The 13,123-nt window shown below is 39.4% G+C and overlaps 1 protein-coding gene across 1 annotated transcript in view; it reads left to right on the top strand.

Annotated features, from left to right (window-relative positions):
- The first annotated feature begins 2,667 nt into the window (after positions 1-2,667).
- Positions 2,668-13,123, top strand: part of sema4gb (sema domain, immunoglobulin domain (Ig), transmembrane domain (TM) and short cytoplasmic domain, (semaphorin) 4Gb) — a 56,435-nt gene continuing 45,979 nt past the window's right edge. The window contains exons 1-2 of the mRNA XM_026178181.2: positions 2,668-2,764; positions 10,800-11,107. Coding sequence (XP_026033966.2) covers positions 10,972-11,107 — 136 coding nt within the window. The 5' untranslated portion in view covers positions 2,668-2,764; positions 10,800-10,971. The remainder of the gene's footprint in view (positions 2,765-10,799; positions 11,108-13,123) is intronic.

Here is a 13,123-nt window from a genome sequence, read left to right as displayed (position 1 = left end):
ATTGGAAATGAAGCAGTCAAAGCTTCTTCACTTAAAAAACAAACAAACACATTATTGTTATTATTATGTTTAAATAAGGATTACATCTTAAATGTCCAGCACACCTGTTGTTGTCGCCTTCCTATCTGTCTGTTTCCCTCAGAGAGATCCTCCTTTCCCTCCTTTCAGTGCCACTTGCCAGCAGGCCTACCACTTCTACAGTATGTGTTGCACGTAGATTTCAGATTGCTCAGGAAAAATATGCTTTGTGATTCATCACCCCTCATGGGTGAGGGGGTTGAAACATGACATAGGAACAGACCAACCGACAGACATGACTGACTGGGGGAAAACACAAGGGGAAGAAAGCGAAGCCAGAAGTGAACAAGGGGCCAAGGTAACTTAAGAGGAGAACAAAAGGACTAGACAGGGGACAGAAGGAGACAAACAACAAGCACACATGAGACGGAGACACCAGGGAACACAGAAGAGAACAAATCAGGGAAGATGAGACAAAGGGGAATACAAACAGGCACAGAAGCAAAGAAGGACAAAAGATTACCAAAATGAAACAGGAAATCATCGATACTGAGACAAGGACATGGACAAACATGGGTATCAGGGACCAGGCAACCAAGAACATACAGGCACAGGTATAACCTTCACAAAATGGGTTTTATTATGCCCCCCAAAAGGCAAAATTATTACAAAAATTCTAAATGACAGAAACAAACTATTTTAAGAAGTAAGTGGGCCCATAAAAGAGGCCAACTAAAGCAAAATTCTACTAAAAACACTTAACAAAACACCATAACTCAGCAAACTGACCTCCCCAAATGAGAGACTACTCCTGTTATATATTAAGTGAATGAACCATGGTATACATCAAAGGTGGAAACCACAGAGACAATAGCTAAACATAATACAAGAAGAAAGCCCATTCCCCCCCTTGTGTGGTCACAACAGCTGGTGAAATCTATTTTATTGACCTCTACATTTAAACCAGCTCCACCCTTAGCCTTCTCCTTTACTCAAACCAGGAAGGACTGGAGCAGCAGCCAGGTAACTCAAAAAGAAGAGAAAATAATTAACACAACATATAGTACAATAACAAACAATACAAAACAGATTCTATGCTATTCCTTGCACTATGGCCTGCTGCTGTCATGTATTACAAACTACCCAGTTTAAACCTTTCAGTTAATTTATGGACACTGAAGCTTTACAGTACAATGCAAAAAGAAAGGTAAACAAAAATATTACCTGAGTATTTCAGTTGTGTGTTGGCATGCAGCCATCACAATGAGGATGACACTGAATGAACCTGGGAGACACAAGAATAAACCCTTAAGACTAAGGAAAGGAAGGGGATGCTATAAGGAACTAATAACCACTTCTAAAAGCAAATTCCCAAAAGACACCAATGCTCACCATGATATTTGTATGTTCTTCCTGTGTCTGTTAGGGGTTTTTTCTTTGGTACTATGGCTTCCTCCCACAGTCCAAATACATTGTTGGGGTTATAATTGGTGATTGTAAACTGACAGTGGGTGTGAATGGTTGTCTGTGTGTTAGCCTTCCACAGACTGGCAACCTGTCCAGGCTGGACGCTGACTCTCACCCTGACAGCTGGGATAGGCTCCAGCCTCTCCATTTGGATACTTGGATCATCAGATTCAACCACTGTGCACCATATAAAATCAATAAAAAATATAATTTTATCTCCAAACTGGGTAGCAGGCGTTTGGAATTACACAGCAAGTATGTCAAGTATCATGTCAATGATAATGTTAAACACTGTGGTTGGATAACAGGATCACTGCATTTTTGCTATAGACCACTTTATTCTTTAATAGAGTAGATGCAGTCATTTATAAAGATTGCAAGTGAAGCTCCAGGGTTCCTGGCTGCTTCAGTCTGCATACAGAACATCCGTGGTGTATGAGACACGCTGTATAAAGTGCTTTGAGTACTCATGCAGAGTAGAAAAGAACTATATAAGAAGCAGTCCAGTAATCAAATCACATATCTATTGAAATGCAATGTTGCCTGGTTATCTTAGATTTGATGAACCAGCTATAGTTATCCCGTCTAACCTAAACAAGGTAAAGAAATACTGTACCAAAGCCCAAAGTTTTGTCGTTCTAGCTTTTGTCCAGCAGGAGTCGCTCACACATCACATGGGCTCCACTCGACTTTACATTTACAGCCTGCGTGGGGTGTCACACTGGAAGGCTTACTAATGTTTGGAAACATTTCCAGGAGAATTTACGAAACAGTTAAGTAATATTCTTAAAGAAAATTAAAATCAATCACACTTCTATGTGGAACTGACACATTTCCATTCTTCTATTGAGAAAGAACATTATTATACGTTTGTTTTAAATAGAAACGCCAAACACTGAGCTTAAACCCTTCGTTTTCAAGAATCCAAAAAGGCGAATCTATTGAGTAAAAATCACAAAAAAGCGTACACCTGCTTATTATCTGGATATGGGTGAAAAAACATCCTTCCTAAACAATTTCTTTACTCTTAAAATAAAATTAATAGAAACTCAAACAAAACAACAAAAAGAACATGTGAGGTGGTGAAATTGTGGAAAGCCTGTGATCTCAGTGTGTGTGTGTGTGTGTTTGTGTGTCGGGGGGGTGGAGGGAGAGTCGGTTGTGTTTGAGCATTGGGTAACTGCAGCAGCAGCAGCAGCAGCAGCAGAGAAGCTCTGTGTTTCACCGCGGAGAGGTCGGTTCAAAGGATTTAGGAGCAGAGCTACAGGAAAACAAGCAGGTGAGTCCTCACTGCTGTTATGTTTCATTCCGGACTGCTTCTCCGTGTTTCTTCCACTTTTCCTTGCTCTCTATTTGCTGATGTAAAGAGGCTGCTCAGGTGAAGGTGACCAAACCGCGTGCGGTGCTGTTTTCGGCTCTCAGTGCTGCAGTCCAGGTCGGACAGGTGCACATGGGTAGACGTCCTCACGTTCATTGACTGTTTACATTAACACTCATTAAGTTATTACAGCCACATTTGTGGACGTTAACTATGGCATAAATGCATATTAGGTGCGTTTTAGTGTCACCGCGTGCTTCTGAGGACATTGAGGACAGTCACTTATTGTTTCAAGTTGAAATTAGAACATCTGCTGTGATTTAATATCTTGTAAAGCCTCGTTGCGGTGTTTTACTGTTGGAGGAAGCATCAATTTAAATGGGTAGACATAAAGCTGAGCAGTGGTTTCTAAAGCACATTAAACTTGAGAGATTCATTGAATACATTCCTTAAATAAGCTTTTTGGCACTTGTCGCCGAGTCTCGCTGTAAAAGCTGTAACTAGTGGCTTTTTATTAATGATTACTTTGTAATCTTTGTCATTTATTCATGCTTTATAGATACGTTATTAAGTCATAAATAATCTCACAGATGGCAGGTTGCTTTGGCGTAAGAAGCAGCCAGATTTCTTGAGTGATTAAAAATACTCAATATCTAAAATACTCCATATTCTATTACAAATTGAAATCCTACATACGTGGGTAAAAGTACACGCTCTAAATATTAGTAGCCAAATCTGAGTAATAAAACTTCTTAGACACAAGGGACTGTTTCAGAGTGCTAACATATAATATGGCTGTGTTATACAGTAAGTAGGCTAGAGTACTAGAGGTGTAGCACTGTACTAGTATTGACACAACCCTGATATGCAAACCATGAAATTGTTATGTCAATAATGCAAGTATGTTAAATAATATTTGTATAATTCTATCTTTGTTGTATGCTTTTGTACAGTTACTAAATGGATTTTTTTGTTGAGGGATGGGCTACTGACCCATCCTCCAACCCTGTATGTATTTTGAGAAAACTTCTGAATAAAATTAGACAAAAACAGACAAAAAAGAAGATACAGTTAACTGATAGCATTTAATTTTTTGTATTTCCTGTAGTTCAGTCTGTATCAATCTGCATACTTTATGAGTTGGTCATGTTTCTTATATGCAGTACAACAATTTCACAATAAATGTATCAATATGGACTCAGCTGACACTTTATTAGTCACACCTTGGTAGTAATGGGTTGGACCCCCTTAATTCTTTGTGGCACACATTCCACAGTGAGCTGGCAACACTCCTCAGAGACTTTGGTTCATATTAATATGACGGCATCACAGAGTTGCTGCAGATTTCTTGGCTGCGCATCCGTGAAGCGAGTCCTTCATTTCACCACACTCCAAAGGTGAGAGCTGGTGACTGTGGAGGCCATTTCAGTAAATTAGACTCATTGTCTTGCTCAAGAAACCAGCTTGAACTTTGTGACATAGCACTTTATCCTGCTGTGAGGATCCATTAGAAGATGGGTGCACTGTTGTCATAATGGGATGGACATGGTCAGCAACAATACTCAGGTAGGCTGTGGTGTTTGCTGATATTAAGGGCCCAAATTTTGTAAATGAAATATCGCATAGGCACCTAGAATTACACCACCAACAGCCTGAACTGCTTATACAAGGCAGGATTGATCAGTCTTTTCATGGTGTGTACGTCAAACTCTGACCCCACCATCAATTTAATGCCGAAGATATTGAGACTCATTTGACCAGGCAACATTTTTCCAGTCTTCTATTGTCTAATTTTGTTGAATCCATTTAATTTGTAGCCTCAGTTTCCTGTTCTTAGCTGACAGGAATGGCATCTGGTGTTCTGCTGTTGTAGCCTGTTTGTGTCAAGATTCAACAGGTTATGCATTCAGAGATGTTCTTCTGTGTAATTTTATTGTAACAAGTGGTTATTTTTGAGTTACCGTTGTCATCCTATCAACTTGAAACAGTCTGGCCATTCTCCTCTTAACTCTGGTATCTTAGTTCTGGTATCAACAAGGCCAGTTTCACCCAGAGAATGGCCCCTCACTCTTTCTTTTATTTCTATTTTTGGACCATTCTCTGTAAATCCTAGTTATGGTTGTGTGGGAAAATCCCAGTAGATCAGCTGTAGATTACTCAGGTCGACTTTCTTTCCTGCTGTGATGCAAGATAAGATAAGACAGATTTTCCAGAGTTGGAAAATTCAGAATGGGTAAAGTGATTCATTACTTATTCTACAATAGTAGTAAGAGCTATCATTTTCAGAGGCATCCTGTTCTCCCAGTATTTCCAGTGGGTACAGATGACAAGTATAGAGAGAAGATAAGTCTTTATAATGGATATTAAAGGAATCTTTTCATATTTAGTAGACTGAAATTTTCCAAGCAGTTCAATTTACACCTTAAACTTGATATAAATAAACAGAAAATACTGTACATAAGCTGTAAGCTTCATAACAAGGTGTTTTTTCTGTGATAGTGGTTGGAAATAAGTTAGAATAAATCAAACAGTTTTATTAGTTGAAAGGTAATTTCCCTGTATGACAAAATGTGATTTCCCCCCCTGATAATTGATCTGCCGTTCACATTAAAACTGGTGTTATTTCATTAAAATCTTGAAAGCCCTGAACTAATGCTTCATCTTGTGAAATATCTGTTATCAAACTCCATGTAGTGGTAGATCAAGTAGTACAAGCCAGAAAAAAGTAATTTTTAGATGTTTAAAATCACTTTCTATTTAGAGCTTCAAGAAGTAATTTCATATTCTTATTTGTGAGTGTGATTGCATGACCTGAACATAAAAAGTTCTTACTTCTATATATTTGCAGTGTAAACAGAGGCAAATTATTTATATTTGTATCCACATCACAGTGAACACCACAGGGTGAACTTCAGTAATCTCATTTATGGCTCCTCTGTATGCCAGGCACTCAATGCTTTGAGATAAAAAAAAAAAAAGTATAAATATAATATTTAAATATAGCATATAGCACATAATATATAAGCCCATTAAAATCACTGCAGCTATCAAAGGAATGAGAGTGTGTTTGGCATTTCAAGTGGCATCAGTTGAAAGGAAAACCAAAAATAGCTCACCTGTTTTATTGATCTGCAGAAATGTCAGGCTAGGTGTTTTGCATATTAGTCTCAATGGAAAACAGCTGCATCATTCTTTATATATTTCATACTCTGGAGTGACGACTTAATCTTTTTGATGGGCACCAGCTGCAAGAGACCTGTGGTTATAGAAACTGGGTTAAAATTTCCCATCAGACCTGTCCCGCTCTTTGGATCAATAAACTGAGTACAAGGTGTTTTTGTCGCCGCCTGCTCTTTTGTGCAGTTCCTCTTGTCTTCATGTCACATTGCTCGTGTCACTGCCAAGGCAGATGTGTTTACCTTTCCCTCTTGGAGTTATCAGGCTTTCATAAGTGGGAACACATTGGTGTCAACACCATTGTGGGCAGGACACACAAACACGCCAATGCAGATGTGTTGAGACAATGGTGCGTTTGCTGTGTGTTACACGAGGACAGCAGTTGACAAAAACAGGACAAAGAGCTTCTCACTATGCCTTCATCTGCAGTTTTGTCAGAGCATGATTCTGGAGGTTCTTAGCATTTGGAGCAGCTATCAAACAAGACACATGTTGCGCTGTTGCTCTCCCCTCGCTTGCAATATCGAAGGGGAACCGCGCCGATTTTGTACATCAAAGTGTGCTTACAGGCTTTTGTGAGCACGAAGGTGTGCGTGAAAAAGTTTTCTAGTGGGAGCTGTGAAGACTGATAAAAACAAATGTCACAAATGATGTCAGCATTAGCTGAGTGTAAAAGTTTAAAAATGCAAAAATTTTGACTATAATCTCTCAATGGAGTGTTATTCATTTTGGGTAATGACAATTTTAAAAGAAGTAGTGTGGACTGGGAAAAAAGCTTTTTGTTTTGGTTCTACTTCTTTTTTTTCAAACAAGGATGTGAATTTGACAAATTCTAAGAGCACAGTGCTAAAATCTCTTACGGCTGTCATCATATAAAGCCAACTTCTGATTTAGACTGCCTTTTACAGAATGTATGAAGCACAGCAACAGTTGACAGAAACCATAGATAAATACAAAGACTAGTATCAGAAGCAAATAGACTTTGGAGAATAAAGTAGGCCACTTATGCATTACACCTACAGGAGCTACTCATGCCATGAAGCTTCTGGCATTCAGTTTTTGTGCTGCATTAATGCCAGAGGAGGTTTTGGAAGGCTGCAGTTGTGATGTCAGCAAAGCGTTGGCTCCACTCAGCTCAGATCAGCTGATCTGATCAGCAGGTTCATGTGCTTGTGGAGTTCCAAACACATGTTGCCAAGCAGGAAGTTGCAAAGAACCCTCTGGTTGAAAAACTATGCAACATCAACACTTACAACATGGTTGAAGGGTGTTTCTTTGCATCTCTTCTTTAGTTTTTACATTTTAAATTATTGGCTGTTTTAAGTGCTGATACCGAAACTTTAGCGGTATCAGCACTGGACAGTAAATAGTGACAGATGAAAATTATGCCTTTAAATTTTTTGTTTTTGTTTGACTAAGAGTTTACTGCATCATGTGTGGCAATTTGATGCAACAATTACTACAACATGGTTTTAATGCTTTTTTAAAGTCATTTCAGCATTGTTCAGTCTTCACTTTTTTAAACTGAGATATTACAAAGGTGTTAAAAGAATTCATTTTCATACCTGAAGTCTATTTCATGCAGATGAACATATTCCTGGTCTCACCATTTGAGCATGTGTTCTCTTAACCTTGAAAACAAAGTAATTTTAATTTAAGATTTATGTACCAAGTTTTCCTGGAGGCCAGTCAACATCGGTTTGCTCAGTTGCTATCATTAGATATGGTATGAAACTACAGTTTAATGATTTATCTCCTACTTAAAAACATAATCTTGATAAAAAAAAACATAGGCCTACAGCTTTGAAAATATGTAGAGCTCCTCACTTGAGCCTAACATCTTGTAGGTGTGTTTGGGATGTTTGTTTGACATTAAGTTTTATTTCTTAAATCCAAACCATCAATACTGAGTACACATATCTGGATAAACAAATGCATCATAATTTTTCACCATCTCATCTCCTGCTTTATCATTTTACAGTTTGGTTCCAGGGATTAGCACCCTAACTTATAACTGAAAGGTCATCAACCTCATTGTGCTTCATGCTGGGAGTGATTTGCAGCAGCGGCAGCCGTGGAGATTAAAGCTGGGAATTCTCCAGTGTCACTGCGCAGCAGAGTGTGATTCACAGCGTAGACCCTTTGATCGGTGACAGTGCCAGGGAACGGGCAGCCAGGCGAAGATTGCGCTGATGGCACAAGGCCTAATCTCTAGATTATCCATCATGCTGCACCCAGCTAATTAAGAGATGTGTGTTGCAAGATCACATCACGCAGGCGCATTATTTAACTCTCCAAACTTTTCTTTAAATGGTCTGCTACGTAACAGCACCTTAGTCCTTCTCTTTGGCTAATTGGTTGTAATCAGAGAGCAGTGATGCATGTCAGCAAGTAATTTCGTGCTCATGCTGTCAAGTGAGAAAGTTTATGCACGCCGCCTCTTCATTAAAGTTCATTGATGACGTTTTGAAATATCACACATCATTCATGTGGTTCCTGGTAGGCATCAGGTTCGGCATCATGTTTCATGACCTCCTAGTAGTTTCCTATTACCATCTATCTACACCTTAACTATAAAGTAATTAAATATATTTACTCTCTCTCTCACACACACAAACACACATGTATTTGCTACAGAATTAGATTTTATCTATCGTAGGTAGTGTGTGCAAAAAATGTAGCAATATTCAGCTAGTGGATTGGATTCCAAGCAGAGTGTCTCTCTGTGGAGTTGGACACACTGCAGCTCTACAATCTTGGAGTAATGATGGTGATCATAGTCCTTGTTCTACCCTGCAGCCTCAGTGAGCACAGCATAGCAGCACACGAATCCCATTCTCCACAGCAGATCTTGAGAACAGTAAAAATGGAGGATTAGAAGTCCGACTGATCACGGGACAAGATCGTTTCTGGAGAACCAGCTGAATTATGTGGGATTGAAGTGATTTATCTTGTACAGATACATTTAAATACCTGAAATTAGTGGCAAATATAGTTGGGCAGCTCTTACTGTACCTGGATTGTCCACCCAAATAATCTTTGTGTTGTAAAATCCTGCAAAATATTTTGTGATTATAATTTTTCTACTTTCCATACTACACTCGTAAATGCACCACACTGATTTAAATGTACTTTTCAGACATCGCAGGAATGAGATTTATTTTAATTAGAGATGGCACGATACCACTTTTTTATGTCCGATACCGATATCATAAATTTGGATATCTGCCGATACCGATATGAATCCGATATAGTGTTTTTTAATCAACAAAACTGTTTTTTAAATATCTTGCTGCATTTTGCAAGTCTGCAAGTTCATACTCAAGTTTAAAACAACAACTACACTAAAGCTATTCTGTTATACCTGTATACAAAAAAAATATTTCATAGTTCAGCAATACTGATCAATCTAATAAACTTAGACCTACACCATCCTCCCTATTCTGGTATTTTAAAGAGTACTTAGCGTAAATATTAAGCAACCTAACTAATAGGGTTCCAACTCCCAGCAACAACAAAAACAAATAAATAAAAAATAAGGAACCACCCCTCACGCTCCACCTCATGATGCTTAATCGACGTAATCAACCTTAATTTGATGCAGTGTGAAAAAAAATGCACAGAAATCAATTATTTTTCAAGAAATATTAAATAGATTCAACATCTTTCTTCAACAAAATTGCAGACTGCACAGATGGTACCTTCCCAAAGTAAAAAGTACTATAGCTTACTAGGGTATATATTAGACTTAATAGTCACTATATACAGTAATTGACTTCTATTCATTTTACATCAAATTAAAACTTTGGGTGTCAGATAATTATTTATTAAAAGCTCGACATTTTAAATGAGAATAAGAAAGAAAAGTATGTCTTTGTGCCCCCTTTTCCCTGTTAATGCCCTATCGGCCCCCCTGGCTAAACTTTGCTAGATCCGCCCCTGCACAGTTACCAGCGTCAGCTACGTAGAAAAAGATCCTGGTGTAGAAAGAAATCTTAAATAAATTCTAACAACAGCTTATCAAGCTTAAACGTTCTGCTGTTGTTCAGCCGCTGGTTTCCTCTTTCTGGTGCAAAGTGGGCCAAAAACAAACAAGAGACACGGACTCGCGACAGAAAAGCCGATCAGCTGATCATTTAAGCAGTTTCACGATTGAAGTAGCAGCCGGAGAGCGAGAGGCAGTCGCTTGTTAAGCTTAACGTGGGAATGCTTTACAAACATTCAGAGATGGACTTACACACTTGCTTTACTTCTCTCGGGGATAACTTTGTCGGAGATGAAATGCCAGGTTGCTAGCGAAGCTCCACATGCTATCCAGACCACCGACAGGTCCCGCATGCCACAGCTGCTCTATCACGTGATGCATACTGCTCCGACTGCTAACGTTCTGAGGCGAGTTACGGCGTGTTGCAAGTTTTGCGAGGTGCTTTCGTGATATTTAATGGATCGGATTACATTTTTTATTTTTCTCCGATATCCGATCCAGTAATTTAGGTCAGTATCGGACCGATACGTAATATCGGATCGGTCCATCTCTAATTTTAATACTATTTTATTGCCCACTAAAGAAGGGCCAGTCAATAGCTGGGTTGATTTGCCGCATAACAAGTACATTTCTGGCACTTTGACATCCTTTTAATCTTTCAATTAGTCCAGCGCAACATATCCACTTGGGTGGTGGAGTCCTTGTCCTGCAAACGTTTGTTTTGTTCATAAATGAGTGAAATCCATCACCACCTTTTGACAGCCGCATCTAGTTTGGTATTCAGGATCACATCTCTTTTAGTAATACACATTGTTTTTCTCTTTCTCTGCACAGACTCAGTGTGTTCTCAGCTGGAGGATAATCAAAGAGTCTGCGCCTGGTTGCTGCTGGGCCTGAAGATACACGCTTTGCACATTTATTTCATTATTTATTTATTTATTTTTTGCATACAATAAACAGTGAGCACAAGCAAGTCTCTGCTTGGACCCAGGTCTGTAGGTTAATCATGGGATCAGTCAAGCCCTTCCTACTCCTCCTGCTGCCCCTGATGTTTTTCAACCGACTATCACAGCTGTGGGCCTTTCCGTTCAGCCCATCCTTGGACCTGGATGTCACTGCGAGAACTACCGTCTTCTCAAAAGGTGAGGATCAAGCAGATTTTTTTAAATTAAAAGTCTTAAACTGTGATTAAAGCTCTGTACAGGGGGGTTAGTGGTAAAAAGGAGATAATTTTAATCTTCCAAAACAATTTTTTTTAATATTAGTTAAAGATTTAATCAGATTATCAGGAAATGGATGATCCTTTTTATCCTAATCTGATCATACATACAAATGTTAAAAAAATCGTTATTTACATTTGTATATGCTGGCCCGCAAATTTCCTTAAAGATCATAAAAAAAGCTCCAGAACATGGCGTGATTTTTATGTTTTTATCAAAATAATCCAATTAAGGTTGTTGCACAACAAGGGGTACATTGCAGACAAGGATTACAAACTAAAAGATGATTTAGCATCCTTAAATGGTTGGCCATAAATGGTTGGCCAAAATATAAACAAATACTGGCCAAAAAATATGGAGCTCAAGTTTTGCCCCCCAGCATAACTCCCTGAATAAACAGCAGCAGAAGACATCCTGTTCTCATCCCCGAAAGCATTATGGCTGTGTTGAGCTAGGGGAGCTATTCCACCTCCTATTAATCCCATTGTACAGCAGTTGGCTTCGGTCAGTCATGACCCAGCTCTAAGGCCAAACCAGAAATGGAAAGGCATGAGAGTTGGTGGCTAATATGAGCATTTACTGTAACCAGTAAAAAAGAAAATAAACAAGAAAGCAAATGAAATGTGAAGTATGTTCATCAGTGGTATGGTGAGGCTGCCAACTGTGGAGTAACATAATCTAGACCAGAGTGTACGATCACATAGATGAAGCTGAGATTTCAGCTGAAGGATTTTTATCCTAGACCAGGTGTGCCAAATCAGATTACTATGGTGTTGGCATGAGTAGTTCATGGACATCTGGGGAGACAGAGTTGTCATTCACATCTCTCCACAGATTACCTAAGACGGAGGCCATCACACATTTTGAGATGGTTCTCAATTTGTAGGACTGACCAAGATTTAATGCCTAAAAGAACAATTTACACTTGCTTTTAGGCGGAAAAAGCCACATACTATTTTTATTTTCGCAGTTACAATATTGATATTATCTTTAAACTGGCATAAAATAACACTTTGCAGCATGATTATCATCCAAAAAGAGACCAGATACACAAAAAGAAACACAAAAAAGTATGAACAGGGACAAACTCCATTAATACAGTGTATTTCCAGATGGATCCACAAACACATGTGCACAACCCAGCTAACAGATCGCTGTCCTTATTTGCTACTGCTCCGACTGCTTCCTCCCCTCCCTGTTACGGAAGTGGCACAGTTTTTGCAGTTGGCCCCAAAGACAGCTCCTTCATGCTCAGAGTTATTAATCGCCTCTCTCATGCCCTGTCCTAGATCACACAGCTCAGCAAACACTTCTAATGAAACAATAGACAAGAAGCCTCCATAAAAGAGGACCTGAGCACGTTAGACCTGATTACTGTCTGTGCAGAAAATACTGCTGAATAGGTGTGTTTTGGCACACAGTGGGTATTTACACACACCATCAGCACGTCTTCCTTACACCTCCACCTCTTACTTCCCACCAGCTCACCTTTACCCTCCCTCTCTCCTCACTTACTGCAGCAGAAGCCAGCTGCAGTGAGAAGGGAACTCCAGCACAGACAAACAGTAAGGGCTGGTGCTCTTACCTCCACTCCACCCCACTCCACTTTTCTCCTCTTCGGTCCTCCGAGGATGAGTATTATTAGCGGGCGGGTGGAGTTAACAGGGCCGGCTGTATTGCTAGCCGAGCTCTCTGGTGTCATAAGTGCTATTGAGAGTATTGCAGGGTGAGATGATATTTTGGAGATGGGAGGATGTGCTGCTTGATGTTCTGAATCACAATAACTTTGAGAGCGACTGTAACACAGCAGAAGCTGGTTGTGTATTTGTTCCCGGTTCTGTGGTGCATTTTCTTGATCCGAACTGAGTGGATGATTACTTTGTTTGCTGGAGAGAGAGGTCTAAGGTCTGAGCTTTGCTTCAAAGTGCACTGATTGGT

The sequence above is a fragment of the Astatotilapia calliptera genome, chromosome 8 (assembly GCF_964374335.1).
Source record: "Astatotilapia calliptera chromosome 8, fAstCal68.1, whole genome shotgun sequence".
In the NCBI taxonomy this organism is placed as follows: domain Eukaryota; kingdom Metazoa; phylum Chordata; class Actinopteri; order Cichliformes; family Cichlidae; genus Astatotilapia; species Astatotilapia calliptera.
The sequence above is the reverse complement of the archived record's forward strand: the minus strand, read 5'-3'. Positions and strand labels throughout refer to the sequence as shown.